The sequence below is a fragment of the Fistularia commersonii genome, chromosome 24, assembly GCF_037954325.1.
Source record: "Fistularia commersonii isolate RoL2024-O1a breed Wild chromosome 24, RoL_Fcom_v1.0, whole genome shotgun sequence".
Taxonomy (NCBI): Eukaryota; Metazoa; Chordata; class Actinopteri; order Syngnathiformes; family Fistulariidae; genus Fistularia; species Fistularia commersonii.
The window spans coordinates 879588-897541 of NC_141307.1; the positions used below are offsets into that span (position 1 = coordinate 879588).

General features: G+C 45.1%; 2 protein-coding genes across 2 annotated transcripts; both read right to left on the reverse strand.

Annotated features, from left to right (window-relative positions):
- Positions 1 to 2253: 2253 nt before the first annotated feature.
- On the reverse strand, positions 2254 to 6142 carry LOC147219581 (class I histocompatibility antigen, F10 alpha chain-like). Its single transcript, XM_086171745.1, has 8 exons — positions 6002 to 6142; positions 5232 to 5498; positions 4833 to 5111; positions 4111 to 4401; positions 3734 to 3835; positions 3572 to 3589; positions 3287 to 3371; positions 2254 to 3188 (listed from the first exon to the last, which is right to left on the reverse strand). Exons 1-8 carry the CDS (start codon positions 6054 to 6056, stop codon positions 3164 to 3166), a joined length of 1122 nt encoding a protein of 373 aa, XP_086027871.1. The 5' UTR covers positions 6057 to 6142; the 3' UTR covers positions 2254 to 3163.
- Positions 6143 to 12430: 6288 nt separating this feature from the next.
- LOC147219582 (class I histocompatibility antigen, F10 alpha chain-like) lies at positions 12431 to 16682 on the reverse strand. The gene is made up of 8 exons (XM_086171744.1): positions 16550 to 16682; positions 15781 to 16047; positions 15382 to 15660; positions 14663 to 14953; positions 14286 to 14387; positions 14124 to 14141; positions 13839 to 13923; positions 12431 to 13740 (listed from the first exon to the last, which is right to left on the reverse strand). Exons 1-8 carry the CDS (start codon positions 16602 to 16604, stop codon positions 13653 to 13655), a joined length of 1185 nt encoding a protein of 394 aa, XP_086027870.1. The 5' UTR covers positions 16605 to 16682; the 3' UTR covers positions 12431 to 13652.
- Positions 16683 to 17954: the final 1272 nt, after the last annotated feature.

Below are 17954 nucleotides of genomic sequence, written 5' to 3' on the forward strand. Positions count from 1 at the left end.
ATTCTTACCACCACCACAACTGTCACTTTTTGGAACAATAATGAGGGTTAACTAACTGAAAGAAGCGGAACAAAACGTTACGACGTGGACCAGGTGTGCCCACCGCCCGGCATTAAAACGTTGACGTCACCCGATCCTCCTCACGACGAATTAGTCACTTGACTGACAGTCAGTCCGTCCAATCGGAGCGTTTCTGACACAGGCGTCACTGCGCATGTGCACATAACGGCGCATTCTAGTAAGCTTGCGAGTTAGCCTCCAATTTATGTCTTCAAAACGTATGGGTATAAAAATAAATGGGGGAGCTGGACTGCGTAAAAAGACTAAAACGTATAACTTCTATACGGAATGGGAGGCAGACTTTTTTTTTTACTATGCCATTTTTAAAGAGCGTTTGCTGTCACGATGTGCTGGGGCGGACTCGAGCAGGGAACCACACTTCGGGGCAGAGATGGGTGGAAAGCGCTTTTATTTGGTTGAAGTTTGCAGACTGGACTGGACGGGTTGCAGACTGGACGAGATGCAGACGGGACGGCAGAGGCTGGGCCTCAACAGTACGGGTTGCGGGAGGGAACAGAGGTCACGCCGGCCGTCTGGGCCCGGCCGTGACTCGGGAAGGGAACAGAGGTCACACCTGGGGTCCGGGTCGTGGCAGGGGCGAGGTCCGGGTCGTGGCAGGGTCCCACAGTAATCCATGAAGACCACAATCCCCCGGCGCCAGGCAGAGAGTGCCGCTGCCCTTTATAGGGATCTCAATTAGCGGCATCTGCTGCAGCTGGCGCAGATTACAACGGGGATCAGCTGTGAACCCTGACAGTTTGCCTCATCTGCCGTTCTGCCATTGCTATACCGAAAAAACGGGAAATGTGAAGCGCCATCTTGAGACTGTTGATAAAAACTTCGTCACCGACTTCCCTCCGAAAAGTGAGCCGAAAAGGAGAAAAGTGAACAAAATTAGATCCCACCTTACAGGACAGCGGTCATTTTTCTCATAGCTAACTTCAACTATGCTGCTGACTCCATTCAAGTCACCAGAATAAGGTATTTACTGAAAAAATACTCTGTTGTAGCATGCCATAAGGGTCCATGCAGTTATGCAAGATCCACAAACATGTACTGTGTCAAGTATACTCAGTAGATATATCAACAAATATATATTAGGCAATTTTAGTGGAGGTAGATCATTTTCACATGGTCATTTGAAAAGTGGTTCTTAAAACGAAAAAGTGTAGGCACCACTGATGAAGACAACACCCATGACTTGTGATGTGCGAGTCCAGAACAAATCGTTCAAAAGTCGCGGGTCATATAAGTGACTTGTGAGTCATGATTCCTCGGCTCGATGAACTTGTTCTGTGCTTGTAACGACAGTAGAGAATTGGGAGACAGATACGGAGGACCTGAAATTAAAGGTTATGTTTGTCCGGCAAAGGCCATGAATAAGTAAACACAGGCATCATAAAATTTAAAATGGGTCTGTTCCACTTTCTTGTCTGAAAATGGACTACAATGCTCGCAGAAGATTCACCACTGAGCGCTGGTAGGCTCGCCTTTAAGTTCTGCACATTCAACATAACATTGTTTAGACTTTCGCAATTAGTTTTATGCCGTTGGTGAAGAGCAGATGGATGGAGAGAGGGATGGATGGAGGGATGAAGGCAGGCATGCATGGATGGAGGGATGGATGCCTGTTTGAGTTGGAAGGAAATTCCAAGAGTTTAGGAAGATTCTAAGTAAGAAAAAATAACACTGAATAACACTTGCCATTGTTAACTGGCCACGTTCATACAAACTGATAGATATGGTCAACATCATATGAATTATTCCTTTCAAAAAATGTTTATTTTTGTAAAGATGTTTGGTTAAATGGATATTATTGTAAAAAAAGCTATAAATACAGATACAAAGTGACACATCAGGTTCTCATGGTTGTTCAGCAGAGGACCAACGTTTCCTCACACTCGTCATTTGTCACCAGTCGTAAGGTAGAAGTCCAGGGAGAACATCCGGACTGGTGTGTGTGTGTGTGTATGTGTTGACAAAATAAAACACACATTTCTGAATGTCATTCCTTGTCATGTGGACCTGCTTCGACGGCCCATGAAAGAGAAGGAAGAAGCTGAGAGGTCGGAGCCGCCTTCATGTAGTCCGTGATGACTGCTGTTCAGGACACATTTGAGATTTTGAGGGAATTTTAAGGAAATTTATTGAGAGAAAATCATTACAAGAAACAACGAAACAGCGACATTTCAATTCTGAACTTTGATTTTTCTTGATTCACAGCAAACTCCTGGAAAGAAACAGATCTAAATAGATTTTCTACCAAATAAACCTCACTTTAATATGTCACAGATGCTCAGCAACAAGGCTGAAAAGTGAAGGTTCGTCCAGTGGAAGTAGGCTGCAGAGGTTTCATAGCCACGTCAACATCTAGGCTACTCAGGGAGATGGGAGTTAAAGGACGTGCCCACAGACAGGCAGTCAAGGACTTCTCCAGGGCTGCTGAAAATGGCAGCCAGTGGCTGTGGCTGAGGAGAAGAGATCCAACGTGGGCCTTCAGGTGAGCTGATGGCATCTAGGGAGTGAACCTGGGATGCTGGGATTCACTGCTGAACCCTCTGGAGATGTCGTGGGCCAATCAGCCAAACCTCCATGAAGGAGGGAGCTCACTTGACAACCCGAAGGAGGCCAACGCTCACTTGAAACCCCACAGAGTCTCATTGCTGCCTTAGGCATGCTTTCATCAAGGGATACCAACACCTAGTCCTACACAACAGATTTATCAGCACCAAGAATCAAATCCCCAAAGTATTCCTGTCAAGCAGAGGAAGGTAGAACAGGAAATGAATATATGTGTGTGTAAGTGTGTGTGAAAGCTGCGACCAGATATTATCAGAGTAGATGCAGAGCAGTGGTGTTTCACTCAGAGCCAGATCTCAGGATGAATTGTGAACGTGTTGCTGAGAAACATCTTCCAGTGAAGCTGAGCAGGTCATGGATGGAAGGTCGTCCGTTCAAATCCTGTTTTTATGGAGTAAAATCCTTTTTGAATACACTTTTACAGCTGGTTGTCTTCAGAAATCCAATGTTAAACTACAATCTACTGTTCAACTCCTGATTCCAAATTTCCAGCAGGGCTGAAGACGACGTCTTCTTTCTTCAGTCACTTCCACAATTCATCTGGAAGCCTGAGGAGACACAAGGAACAAAAAGACATCAAACAGCAGACAGAAGAAAACCCATGTCTTCAAGAAACCCTGGAAGGCGGCTTTCAGGAGTAACTCACTGTGTGAAGCGCCGGGTTTGTCCCTCAGGATGAGGAGGAGGATTGGAATAGAGTTCCTTCAGAAGGTCTTCTTTGCTGTTTTCAGCTAGAAGGTCAGAAACACACAATTATCCCGGGTCCTGATCCAAACCACGACCAAGCGTCAGCAGGAAAGACTTCTTTGGTGGTTTCACAGAGGTTCAGGTGAGCGTGTTCCACCAGGCCGAAGACTGAGGAGCAACTAACCCAACCCTAACCCATCCTGCCCACGGTTCGGAGAATCGAACGAAAACGGCTTTTACTTACGAGACGGAGGAGCTTTGGCTGAAATACAAAGAGAGGAGAAATAATTCAGCTTTGCCAGAATAGTTTGCAGACAATGTGTCTCAGAGCCTCACACTGGGACAGAGATGTTTGCAGTGAAGAAGCAGCGAGTCAAAGTCAAACATCTGTGTGGAGGTCTCTCACCAGGCTTCTTCTTGTAGAAGACGTATCCGACGGCAACCAGGACGAGCAGAGCGACAACAATCAGTACGACGACGGCGACAGGGAGGATGATGCCGTTCTTTGCTGTCAAGCAAAACACAACACAAATAGTCACCATCTGCACACGCACACACACACACACACACACACACACACACACACACACAGGATGGTCCGTCTTTCACAGACTGCAGTTGTTGTTAACCCATTAAATTTGACTGATCCTGACTTGAATTCTTCAGCAGGAAGAAAAAGCACGAGGTACGACAGAAAGTGGAGCTTCATCTCTGAATGTCTGGACGCCGACGGGAAACCAAAGGTCCGTTTCCCACCTTCATCTCCTGTGAGTCCAGTCTTACCGTTGCTCCTGATGGCGTCTCTGTCCAGGACGGTGACCACGTCCTCCTTGACACTGGAGAACTGAAACACACACTGGTACTTCCTCAGATCTCCGGTCTCGTCCGAGAGCTTCAGGTCGGCGCTCATCTGGAAGGTTCCGTCGGTGTTGGGGAGGATCTCTCCAGACTCCTGAGGGACCTTCTGTCCGTCCTTCCTCCAGAACAGCACGGCTTCCCTGGGGAAGAAACCCGTGGCGTGGCAGCTGACCGGAGAGGAGGGCGTCTTCTGGAGGAGAGACACTCTGGGAAGGTCTGGAGGGTCAAGAGAAACACACCAGAGTTTCTGTTGACAGAAGAACCTCTGTTCACGAGATGTGTCGGATGAAGGAAGGAAGGGACAAAAGACATACGGACGGGACGGAGATGAAGAAAACGTGGAGGAAAAGAGGGAAGATACAAAATGGTGTGAAGGGATGGAGAGAAGCCAGACCTTCTTCTGCTGTGGACAAATATGGCTGGAATCTAAACTTTCAATATGGAAGAATGAAATCAGCTAAAAAGCAGAAAGAACCCAAGAATCTGCATCCACTGAACAAAGAAGGAAACATTGATTGATTGATTGGGTTGGTTGGGGTTCATTGACTAGAGAAACAATTTTCATGGAAGTCACAAATTCATTTCCTCAAATTCAGCAGGAAAACAAGCAAAGGTTTGCAATGAAACGTCAGGTCATGTGATCCTACCTGTTCTCAGCAGGGAGCTCCTCCCGTAGTTTAGATACTTCTTCAGCAACTCAGGACAAACCCGGGTGAGTTTGTGCTTCCAGTACTCATTATAGACCTTGTCATCGTCCCACTTCTGTTTGGTTCTGAAAGCCTGTGGTCTCGAAGCGATCCATGTCAGTGTCTTCAGGTCAAATGATATGAAATCTTCTCCATCGAAAGCCTCCTGATTAAATCCATTCTCTTCTCCAGTCTCATTGTTCCACTCACAGCCGTACATCCCCTGGTAGGTGTGGACTCCTGAAGCCACAGTGAACCAGAGTGAGATCTCAGCATAGTCTGCTGCGTTTATTATGGGATGGACATCAACTCAGTGTCACTGGTGTGTGTGTGTGTGTGTGTGTGTGTGTGTGAACAAACCTCCAGTCTGGTTGAAACGCTGCTTAGCAATTTCAATGTTGTCTTTGAAATGGTCCTGGTCCTCCAGGAAGTTCTGGGTCTCCCACTTCCAGAACTCTGGATCATCTGCTGAGACTTTGTCCATCCAGTCCTGTTTGGGTTCTGCTCTCCTGGTGTTGCTGTCATAGTGAATCATCTGAACTTCATTCATCAAACCCACAGACACAAACTCTGGTAAGTTTGGGACTTGAGAGGATGCCGTGTGGAAATACGTCAGGGAGTGAATCACTGTAAGAAACATTTCATCCAATGATTACATTTTGTGATGAACACGTCTATAAACAGCTTGAAGCAGTTCCTCAAAGATGTCAAAAAAGTGCATCACAGACACGTCCTGGTCGTTTCTGCTGAGCAGTCAGTGAATGATGGAACTATTCTTAACACTTTGAATTCACCAGAAAAGCAGTCCAACATTCAGACAGAAACACTGCAAGTCAATCTCAAACAGGAAAAACTGGAACTCTTCCACTGTCTACATTCCTCATGGTGCACTGACTGGATCTCTTCACATCTAATTCTGCTTCCTCCTTTGCTTTGAAGTCATCTTGAAGCCCAAACAAATGTACATATTTGGTCCCATAACCCATGAACTCTTACTCAGAACTAATAACTACCGTTTCCATCAGATTGTAAAGGTGCAATGTTTAGAAGAAACACTGAAGATGATCTTTGGACCAAAATAACTCTTTGAGTCAAACCTTAGAAAAAGCTCTTCCAGTGAAATGACTTACCAGCCGTCACCCTGGACGTTCCCATGACAACCGCAACAAGTAGAAAGGGGTGCATTGACGCCTGTCATATCTTCAGATCTGCAGACCCTTCAGACGTTCACGGATCATTGAAGCTTCCAGGTCGAACATCAAGATGAGAATGAAACACCTGACGGGAGGAGAATGGACTCAAGCCACGTCTGAGCCAATGAGAATTCAGATTGCGCAATGACGTCATGGATCACCAGGCAAACTCGAATGCTGCGATTCAAAGTGAAAGTGGAAAAACTATGCAGTTCGTTTAATCCACTTAATGAGGTCGATTTCAAGACAAATACGGTTCATTTCCAGTTTTCCCGTCTTCCTGTTGTTCCGTAGTCATATTGTCTTAAGTCATATATCGATCAAGGTTTAAAAGTATATTTGTTCTTTAAGGTTGTTAAACTTTTTTCACAAATACTTTGCGGCGAGTCTCACTAATATTTGAAAGTAAAGGTGTCCATTTTAAATTTATTTTGTGTCACAATTTGTGAATTCGACATTATGGATCACCAGGCAATCTTAAAATGCAGAGGCTGTGTAACCGAAATTATCAACCAAAGTTTCAATCATGTTCTGTCAGGAATCGGATTGAATTTCTGAGGGACAGACTTGTTGCACTGCAGTGAAACTAGTCTTGTTCTTTTAGCAAGAAAACCCGTCAAACCTGAAAACCGAGCGACGGGGCCAAAGTCTGGCGCAGTGCGTCTCCTCGTGCACGCCGAGCAGAACTGCAACCGTTTCACTGAAATTTGATTTGATCCCATCTGTCCACAACCAGACTGTCTGCTAGGAAACGACGCATCTCTGCCCTTTAAGGTTTAAGAGGTTTGTAGAAACCTCATGTGGACCTCATTACCATTTGAAAGACAACACGTGGCTTCCTTATGGTTGAATCTCCAGTTTGTTCGTGCATCGGCCTCTGACAGACATCATGATCAGTGTCAAATATCACAACCAGCTCCAAATGATTTTGTGTCAAGCTGTCGGTCTCAGCAGGTTCATCAGCAGGTGTGAACGGAAATGTGTTTAGTGAATGCATTTTGTAAGGTGACTTATAAGAGCGGAGGTCGGAGCACGCAGGTAGACTGACCATCTTGTATAGACGAGGTCGGCAAGCGCTCCGTGTGTCGTCTGGACTGGTTGTGTTGAATGAGAAAGTTCAAAATAGTTCCGGAGAAAACTCACGCTAAAAGCAGCGTTTGCACGAGTTTGACCGTTTACAGCCGCACCGACCCGAACGCGCCCCATCTCAGCTGACCTCAGACCTGCTCATCCCTGAGACGGGAGAGCGCATGTAGAGTCATGTAAAGTCGTCCCATTTAAACTACACTCATCCTTGCACCTGTACTTTGGGAGTGACACACCAAGCTGCACTCAAATGTCTTGTCTCACTACTAACACTGCTCACATTTATAATAATGTTTACTATCATTATTTCCTATCAATACATATTAAAATACACTTGGGACAGCAAAGTGGGAACTTGACTGTACAGGGAAACCCGTTGCTACACCGTGCATGTGACAATAAATATGTCCGCTATCCATTACTTTAGTGTATTTTATGAACACCTGTGAGAGTCATTCAACGTAGAAAGGGAAAGTACGAAGAACTATAACGCTGCCAGGGGGCGGTCAAAGTATTTTTGGCATCAGATCCACACATTGTAAATTTAGATTCTCTGAACCGAACTTCCGGTTTAGCCTTTAGTGATTTAAACTGTAGAAATGTCACGGATCCGAGTCAATCAAGTCGGTATCTTCAACAAGTCATTCTTAGGCTTTCAGAATTAATAAAACTCTTCCCTGTGTTGATGTCATGCCTCTCTCTCTACATTTCAAAGCAAGTTTGGGGCAAACTCAGTCACACTGACGCCGCCATATTTGCCATCTTCAAACCCGGGGAATCTAACAACAGGGCGGGTTGAAGTTATAGCGCCCCCTTGTGGCCTGATGGGGCAATTGCAGCTCATTGGCATTTTCAGTCCTGTTTACCGTCCGCTTCTCATGACAACTTTAGGAGGAATTTATTTCTTGTTTCTACCACAATTTTAGCAGATATTTTGTGATTTAATACATATTCAACATGATTTATTTGGGGAGATTTCATGCATTGTCTGGAATGTCTTATTGGTTTTAAAGCTCTTAAAGACTGTCTTTCTAGAGTTTATATCCGGCTATTTTGAACAGAGTGGAAGCATTGAGTCCTTTCTGTCACCAAGCAAGGAGGAGGGGAAAAAAGAAATTAAACAAATAGAAAAGAAATTAAAAAAATTCTCTGTCCTTATTCAAGGCCCCATTCATTGCTTCTTGTCGCTCTTCTGCAATGTAAAACCTCTAGAATTTGGATTAAGAGTGATAACAAAGGTTGTAACATATCATTTTTATTTTTAAGCACTATAAATCTAGATCTCTCTTGAGGAGGCAACACAACAAAGTGTTCAGAGTAATATTTAAAGCCCAATAAGAACACACTGTCTCTGAATCGGACCAAATCCCAACAGACTATCTGATAAGTATTATGAACACCTGAAATTCAGGCCAAATCTGACTTGAGAAAAAGCAACGGCGCCATCTTGCGGTCATTCAAGTCAACCAACTGTTTTAACCAGAGAGAAAACCTTAAATCCGCCAGCACTCGTTTGCAGGACAAGACGTGCTGCTGTAAAGATGGAAGAATGATGACGAGGGTTTCCACTTCTCAGTCACAGACTTGCCATCCAGTTGTCCAGTCAGAATACATCCTGTCAACTCAAAAACAAAGAAATAATTAACAGTGTTCGGATCGGTTTCATTCTCTCACACATGTAACTTCTGCCCATTTAAACTGCACTCCTCCTTGCACCCCCAGTTTGTGAGTCGCACACCAAGCTGCACTCAAATGTCTTATGTCAGTGGCAACACTGCTCATCACTATCATTATTTCCTATCAATACATATCCAAATGCACTGGGGACAACAAAGTAGGACTTTCCTGTAAGGTAAATAAACCTCAATGTCTAGGGGCATTTCAAATTGAAATTCACCACGTGGTCATACAATTACCACATTGTAAGATTATTGTACTATTCTTGAAATATTGAAATGAATTATATTTAATATTTTTCGACGCGCAAAATAAACGTCACACTCGCGGGAGCCGGTATACCCACCAAAATGCTGTCAATTTCTCGCGACTTTCGACCCCGGGTAGGCAAATCATAGTTGTTTATACAAAATGTAAGGTATAAAAAAGCACGATGTAGGCGTCAAAAATTAATTGCGGCTCCCGGTGTTTTCTTTTCCGTGGAGACCGGGTCCAAATGACTCTTTGGGTGTTCAAGGATGCCGACCCCTGGGTTAGATGGACAAGGTTGATTTGCTGTGGCGACCCTGAAGGGAAAAGCCCAAAGGTGAGAAGATTTCAGTGAGGAGTGTGATGATCGGTGATGATTGACGCACAGGAAAATTTGTAGATCATATTTTTCTCAAATTTTTCTCTTTCACATGAAAACTCATTAGTTCAAGACAAAGTCCGCTAGCATGATCCTAGCGGCATGATAACATGATGCTAGCGGTATGATAGCATGATGCTTGTTTTAAATAGACTCGTGCTTTTGGACATGTATCTTGAACTGAAAAACGTTGAGGCCGAGTTTTGAATAAAAATTGAAAACCAAGAAATATGCTCTAATAATCATACACAAAGATAAATCCATGTACTTTAGCTAGAGAACGTGATAGCATGATGCTAATGGTGACTTGCAATAATGCGCTCACTCACCGGGGTTTCCAGTGTTGAACGACTCCACGGAGTCCCTTGGGTTGACACTCAGGTTGAATGAATTGCTGGAAAACAATGTCATTGGTCAAATTTTATGGAATATGTGATAATATTTCGAGTACTTAAATTGCTTCGTACTGAATCCGGGCGCTTCCTTCTATGCGCGTTCACACGCACAGTTCCCGGAGGGGTAAAGGGATCAATGTCAACTCCATTTATAAGCCCCAAAACACAAATTGTACTCTTTTGAAACTTTTTTTATTGGTTCACTTGTGGCCAAAATACAAAAGGGTATTAAAGATATGCTTAATTATTAGTGTTTCTTGTGTTTTTCCCTTCTCGGCAGCACTTCTTTCCCTCAATCAGCATCCAGGAGTAGAGCCTTCTCCTCGATGAGACCTTTGCTAATGCTAATGCTATTGCTATCTCCTGCACGCTGTCTTTCATTCATCCAAACTTACAATATCTTTTCAACTTCCTCCAAGACTTGAGAGCTTTGCTTCGCCAAAGTAGTCTCCCCTTTAGCCACATCAGCCGTCTTCGGCGCATCTCCGTTCTTCAGGATCATACAGATGCTTGACTTAGCTGTGTCATAGTGTTTGGCGAGATCTGGAACACCGTTTGGATATTATTTCCTTCATCAGATCGACTGTGATTCTGAAATTCTTACCACCACCACAACTGTCACTTTTTGGAACAATAATGAGGGTTAACTTACTGAAAGAAGCGGAACAAAACGTTACGACGTGGACCAGGTGTGCCCACCGCCCGGCATTAAAACGTTGACGTCACCCGATCCTCCTCACGACGAATTAGTCACTTGACTGACAGTCAGTCCGTCCAATCGGAGCGTTTCTGACACAGGCGTCACTGCGCATGTGCACATAACGGCGCATTCTAGTAAGCTTGCGAGTTAGCCTCCAATTTATGTCTTCAAAACGTATGGGTATAAAAATAAATGGGGGAGCTGGACTGCGTAAAAAGACTAAAACGTATAACTTCTGTACGGAATGGGAGGCAGACTTTTTTTTTTACTATGCCATTTTTAAAGAGCGTTTGCTGTCACGATGTGCTGGGGCGGACTCGAGCAGGGAACCACACTTCGGGGCAGAGATGGGTGGAAAGCGCTTTTATTTGGTTGAAGTTTGCAGACTGGACTGGACGGGTTGCAGACTGGACGAGATGCAGACGGGACGGCAGAGGCTGGGCCTCAACAGTACGGATTGCAGACGGGGCGGGCCCCAGGCAGGGTGGCAGACTGAACAGTACGGGATGCAGACAGGACGAGTTGCAGACAGAACGGCAGAGGCTGGGCCTCAACAGTACGGGTTGCGGGAGGGAACAGAGGTCACGCCGGCCGTCTGGGCCCGGCCGTGACTCGGGAAGGGAACAGAGGTCACACCTGGGGTCCGGGTCGTGGCAGGGGCGAGGTCCGGGTCGTGGCAGGGTCCCACAGTAATCCATGAAGACCACAATCCCCCGGCGCCAGGCAGAGAGTGCCGCTGCCCTTTATAGGGATCTCAATTAGCGGCATCTGCTGCAGCTGGCGCAGATTACAACGGGGATCAGCTGTGAACCCTGACAGTTTGCCTCATCTGCCGTTCTGCCATTGCTATACCGAAAAAACGGGAAATGTGAAGCGCCATCTTGAGACTGTTGATAAAAACTTCGTCACCGACTTCCCTCCGAAAAGTGAGCCGAAAAGGAGAAAAGTGAACAAAATTAAATCCCACCTTACAGGACAGCGGTCATTTTTCTCATAGCTAACTTCAACTATGCTGCTGACTCCATTCAAGTCACCAGAATAAGGTATTTACTGAAAAAATACTCTGTTGTAGCGTGCCATAAGGGTCCATGCAGTTATGCAAGATCCACAAACATGTACTGTGTCAAGTATACTCAGTAGATATATCAACAAATATATATTAGGCAATTTTAGTGGAGGTAGATCATTTTCACATGGTCATTTGAAAAGTGGTTCTTAAAACGAAAAAGTGTAGGCACCACTGATGAAGACAACACCCATGACTTGTGATGTGCGAGTCCAGAACAAATCGTTCAAAAGTCGCGGGTCATATAAGTGACTTGTGAGTCATGATTCCTCGGCTCGATGAACTTGTTCTGTGCTTGTAACGACAGTAGAGAATTGGGAGACAGATACGGAGGACCTGAAATTAAAGGTTATGTTTGTCCGGCAAAGGCCATGAATAAGTAAACACAGGCATCATAAAATTTAAAATGGGTCTGTTCCACTTTCTTGTCTGAAAATGGACTACAACGCTCGCAGAAGATTCACCACTGAGCGCTGGTAGGCTCGCCTTTAAGTTCTGCACATTCAACATAACATTGTTTAGACTTTCGCAATTAGTTTTATGCCGTTGGTGAAGAGCAGATGGATGGAGAGAGGGATGGATGGAGGGATGAAGGCAGGCATGCATGGATGGAGGGATGGATGCTTGTTTGAGTTGGAAGGAAATTCCAAGAGTTTAGGAAGATTCTAAGTAAGAAAAAATAACACTGAATAACACTTGCCATTGTTAACTGGCCACGTTCATACAAACTGATAGATATGGTCAACATCATATGAATTATTCCTTTCAAAAAATGTTTATTTTTGTAAAGATGTTTGGTTAAATGGATATTATTGTAAAAAAAGCTATAAATACAGATACAAAGTGACACATCAGGTTCTCATGGCTGTTCAGCAGAGGACCAACGTTTCCTCACACTCGTCATTTGTCACCAGTCGTAAGGTAGAAGTCCAGGGAGAACATCCGGACTGGTGTGTGTGTGTGTGTATGTGTTGACAAAATAAAACACACATTTCTGAATGTCATTCCTTGTCATGTGGACCCGCTTCGACGGCCCATGAAAGAGAAGGAAGAAGCTGAGAGGTCGGAGCCGCCTTCATGTAGTCCGTGATGACTGCTGTTCAGGACACATTTGAGATTTTGAGGGAATTTTAAGGAAATTTATTGAGAGAAAATCATTACAAGAAACAACGAAACAGCGACATTTCAATTCTGAACTTTGATTTTTCTTGATTCACAGCAAACTCCTGGAAAGAAACAGATCTAAATAGATTTTCTACCAAATAAACCTCACTTTAATATGTCACAGATGCTCAGCAACAAGGCTGAAAAGTGAAGGTTCGTCCAGTGGAAGTAGGCTGCAGAGGTTTCATAGCCACGTCAACATCTAGGCTACTCAGGGAGATGGGAGTTAAAGGACGTGCCCACAGACAGGCAGTCAAGGACTTCTCCAGGGCTGCTGAAAATGGCAGCCAGTGGCTGTGGCTGAGGAGAAGAGATCCAACGTGGGCCTTCAGGTGAGCTGATGGCATCTAGGGAGTGAACCTGGGACGCTGGGATTCACTGCTGAACCCTCTGGAGATGTCGTGGGCCAATCAGCCAAACCTCCATGAAGGAGGGAGCTCACTTGACAACCCGAAGGAGGCCAACGCTCACTTGAAACCCCACAGAGTCTCATTGCTGCCTTAGGCATGCTTTCATCAAGGGATACCAACACCTAGTCCTACACAACAGATTTATCAGCACCAAGAATCAAATCCCCAAAGTATTCCTGTCAAGCAGAGGAAGGTAGAACAGGAAATGAATATATGTGTGTGTAAGTGTGTGTGAAAGCTGCGACCAGATATTATCAGAGTAGATGCAGAGCAGTGGTGTTTCACTCAGAGCCAGATCTCAGGATGAATTGTGAACGTGTTGCTGAGAAACATCTTCCAGTGAAGCTGAGCAGGTCATGGATGGAAGGTCGTCCGTTCAAATCCTGTTTTTATGGAGTAAAATCCTTTTTGAATACACTTTTACAGCTGGTTGTCTTCAGAAATCCAATGTTAAACTACAATCTACTGTTCAACTCCTGATTCCAAATTTCCAGCAGGGCTGAAGACGACGTCTTCTTTCTTCAGCCACTTCCACAATTCACCTGGAAGCCTGAGGAGACACAAGGAACAAAAAGACATCAAACAGCAGACAGAAGAAAACCCATGTCTTCAAGAAACCCTGGAAGGCGGCTTTCAGGAGTAACTCACTGTGTGAAGCGCCGGGTTTGTCCCTCAGGATGAGGAGGAGGATTGGAATAGAGTTCCTTCAGAAGGTCTTCTTTGCTGTTTTCAGCTAGAAGGTCAGAAACACACAATTATCCCGGGTCCTGATCCAAACCACGACCAAGCGTCAGCAGGAAAGACTTCTTTGGTGGTTTCACAGAGGTTCAGGTGAGCGTGTTCCACCAGGCCGAAGACTGAGGAGCAACTAACCCAACCCTAACCCATCCTGCCCACGGTTCGGAGAATCGAACGAAAACGGCTTTTACTTACGAGACGGAGGAGCTTTGGCTGAAATACAAAGAGAGGAGAAATAATTCAGCTTTGCCAGAATAGTTTGCAGACAATGTGTCTCAGAGCCTCACACTGGGACAGAGATGTTTGCAGTGAAGAAGCAGCGAGTCAAAGTCAAACATCTGTGTGGAGGTCTCTCACCAGGCTTCTTCTTGTAGAAGACGTATCCGACGGCAACCAGGACGAGCAGAGCGACAACAATCAGTACGACGACGGCGACAGGGAGGATGATGCCGTTCTTTGCTGTCAAGCAAAACACAACACAAATAGTCACCATCTGCACACGCACACACACACACACACACACACACACACACACACACACAGGATGGTCCGTCTTTCACAGACTGCAGTTGTTGTTAACCCATTAAATTTGACTGATCCTGACTTGAATTCTTCAGCAGGAAGAAAAAGCACAAGGTACGACAGAAAGTGGAGCTTCATCTCTGAATGTCTGGACGCCGACGGGAAACCAAAGGTCCGTTTCCCACCTTCATCTCCTGTGAGTCCAGTCTTACCGTTGCTCCTGATGGCGTCTCTGTCCAGGACGGTGACCACGTCCTCCTTGACACTGGAGAACTGAAACACACACTGGTACTTCCTCAGATCTCCGGTCTCGTCCGAGAGCTTCAGGTCGGCGCTCATCTGGAAGGTTCCGTCGGTGTTGGGGAGGATCTCTCCAGACTCCTGAGGGACCTTCTGTCCGTCCTTCCTCCAGAACAGCACGGCTTCCCTGGGGAAGAAACCCGTGGCGTGGCAGCTGACCGGAGAGGAGGGCGTCTTCTGGAGGAGAGACACTCTGGGAAGGTCTGGAGGGTCAAGAGAAACACACCAGAGTTTCTGTTGACAGAAGAACCTCTGTTCACGAGATGTGTCGGATGAAGGAAGGAAGGGACAAAAGACATACGGACGGGACGGAGATGAAGAAAACGTGGAGGAAAAGAGGGAAGATACAAAATGGTGTGAAGGGATGGAGAGAAGCCAGACCTCCTGCTGTGGACAAATATGGCTGGAATCTAAACTTTCAATATGGAAGAATGAAATCAGCTAAAAAGCAGAAAGAACCCAAGAATCTGCATCCACTGAACAAAGAAGGAAACATTGATTGATTGATTGGGTTGGTTGGGGTTCATTGACTAGAGAAACAATTTTCATGGAAGTCACAAATTCATTTCCTCAAATTCAGCAGGAAAACAAGCAAAGGTTTGCAATGAAACGTCAGGTCATGTGATCCTACCTGTTCTCAGCAGGGAGCTCCTCCCGTAGTTTAGATACTTCTTCAGCAACTCAGGACAAACCCGGGTGAGTTTGTGCTTCCAGTACTCATTATAGACCTTGTCATCGTCCAACTTCTGTTTGGTTCTGAAAGCCTGTGGTCTCGAAGCGATCCATGTCAGTGTCTTCAGGTCAAATGATATGAAATCTTCTCCATCGAAAGCCTCCTGATTAAATCCATTCTCTTCTCCAGTCTCATTGTTCCACTCACAGCCGTACATCCCCTGGTAGGTGTGGACTCCTGAAGCCACAGTGAACCAGAGTGAGATCTCAGCATAGTCTGCTGCGTTTATTATGGGATGGACATCAACTCAGTGTCACTGGTGTGTGTGTGTGTGTGTGTGTGTGTGTGTGAACAAACCTCCAGTCTGGTTGAAACGCTGCTTAGCAATTTCAATGTTGTCTTTGAAATGGTCCTGGTCCTCCAGGAAGTTCTGGGTCTCCCACTTCCAGAACTCTGGATCATCTGCTGAGACTTTGTCCATCCAGTCCTGTTTGGGTTCTGCTCTCCTGGTGTTGCTGTCATAGTGAATCATCTGAACTTCATTCATCAAACCCACAGACACAAACTCTGGTAAGTTTGGGACTTGAGAGGATGCCGTGTGGAAATACGTCAGGGAGTGAATCACTGTAAGAAACATTTCATCCAATGATTACATTTTGTGATGAACACGTCTATAAACAGCTTGAAGCAGTTCCTCAAAGATGTCAAAAAGTGCATCACAGACACGTCCTGGTCGTTTCTGCTGAGCAGTCAGTGAATGATGGAACTATTCTTAACACTTTGAATTCACCAGAAAAGCAGTCCAACATTCAGACAGAAACACTGCAAGTCAATCTCAAACAGGAAAAACTGGAACTCTTCCACTGTCTACATTCCTCATGGTGCACTGACTGGATCTCTTCACATCTAATTCTGCTTCCTCCTTTGCTTTGAAGTCATCTTGAAGCCCAAACAAATGTACATATTTGGTCCCATAACCCATGAACTCTAACTCAGAACTAATAACTACCGTTTCCATCAGATTGTAAAGGTGCAATGTTTAGAAGAAACACTGAAGATGATCTTTGGACCAAAATAACTCTTTGAGTCAAACCTTAGAAAAAGCTCTTCCAGTGAAATGACTTACCAGCCGTCACCCTGGACGTTCCCATGACAACCGCAACAAGTAGAAAGGGGTGCATTGACGCCTGTCATATCTTCAGATCTGCAGACCCTTCAGACGTTCACGGATCATTGAAGCTTCCAGGTCGAACATCAAGATGAGAATGAAACACCTGACGGGAGGAGAATGGACTCAAGCCACGTCTGAGCCAATGAGAATTCAGATTGCGCAATGACGTCATGGATCACCAGGCAAACTCGAATGCTGCGATTCAAAGTGAAAGTGGAAAAACTATGCAGTTCGTTTAATCCACTTAATGAGGTCGATTTCAAGACAAATACGGTTCATTTCCAGTTTTCCCGTCTTCCTGTTGTTCCGTAGTCATATTGTCTTAAGTCATATATCGATCAAGGTTTAAAAGTATATTTGTTCTTTAAGGTTGTTAAACTTTTTTCACAAATACTTTGCGGCGAGTCTCACTAATATTTGAAAGTAAAGGTGTCCATTTTAAATTTATTTTGTGTCACAATTTGTGAATTCGACATTATGGATCACCAGGCAATCTTAAAATGCAGAGGCTGTGTAACCGAAATTATCAACCAAAGTTTCAATCATGTTCTGTCAGGAATCGGATTGAATTTCTGAGGGACAGACTTGTTGCACTGCAGTGAAACTAGTCTTGTTCTTTTAGCAAGAAAACCCGTCAAACCTGAAAACCGAGCGACGGGGCCAAAGTCTGGCGCAGTGCGTCTCCTCGTGCACGCCGAGCAGAACTGCAACCGTTTCACTGAAATTTGATTTGATCCCATCTGTCCACAACCAGACTGTCTGCTAGGAAACGACGCATCTCTGCCCTTTAAGGTTTAAGAGGTTTGTAGAAACCTCATGTGGACCTCATTACCATTTGAAAGACAACACGTGGCTTCCTTATGGTTGAATCTCCAGTTTGTTCGTGCATCGGCCTCTGACAGACATCATGATCAGTGTCAAATATCACAACCAGCTCCAAATGATTTTGTGTCAAGCTGTCGGTCTCAGCAGGTTCATCAGCGGGTGTGAACGGAAATGGGTTTAGTGAATGCATTTTGTAAGGTGACTTATAAGAGCGGAGGTCGGAGCACGCAGGTAGACTGACCATCTTGTATAGATGAGGTCGGCAAGCGCTCCGTGTGTCGTCTGGACTGGTTGTGTTGAATGAGAAAGTTCAAAATAGTTCCGGAGAAAACTCACGCTAAAAGCAGCGTTTGCACGAGTTTGACCGTTTACAGCCGCACCGCCCGAATGCGCCCCATCTCAGCTGACCTCAGACCTGCTCATCCCTGAGACGGGAGAGCGCATGTAGAGTCATGTAAAGTCGTCCCATTTAAACTACACTCATCCTTGCACCTGCACTTTGGGAGTGACACACCAAGCTGCACTCAAATGTCTT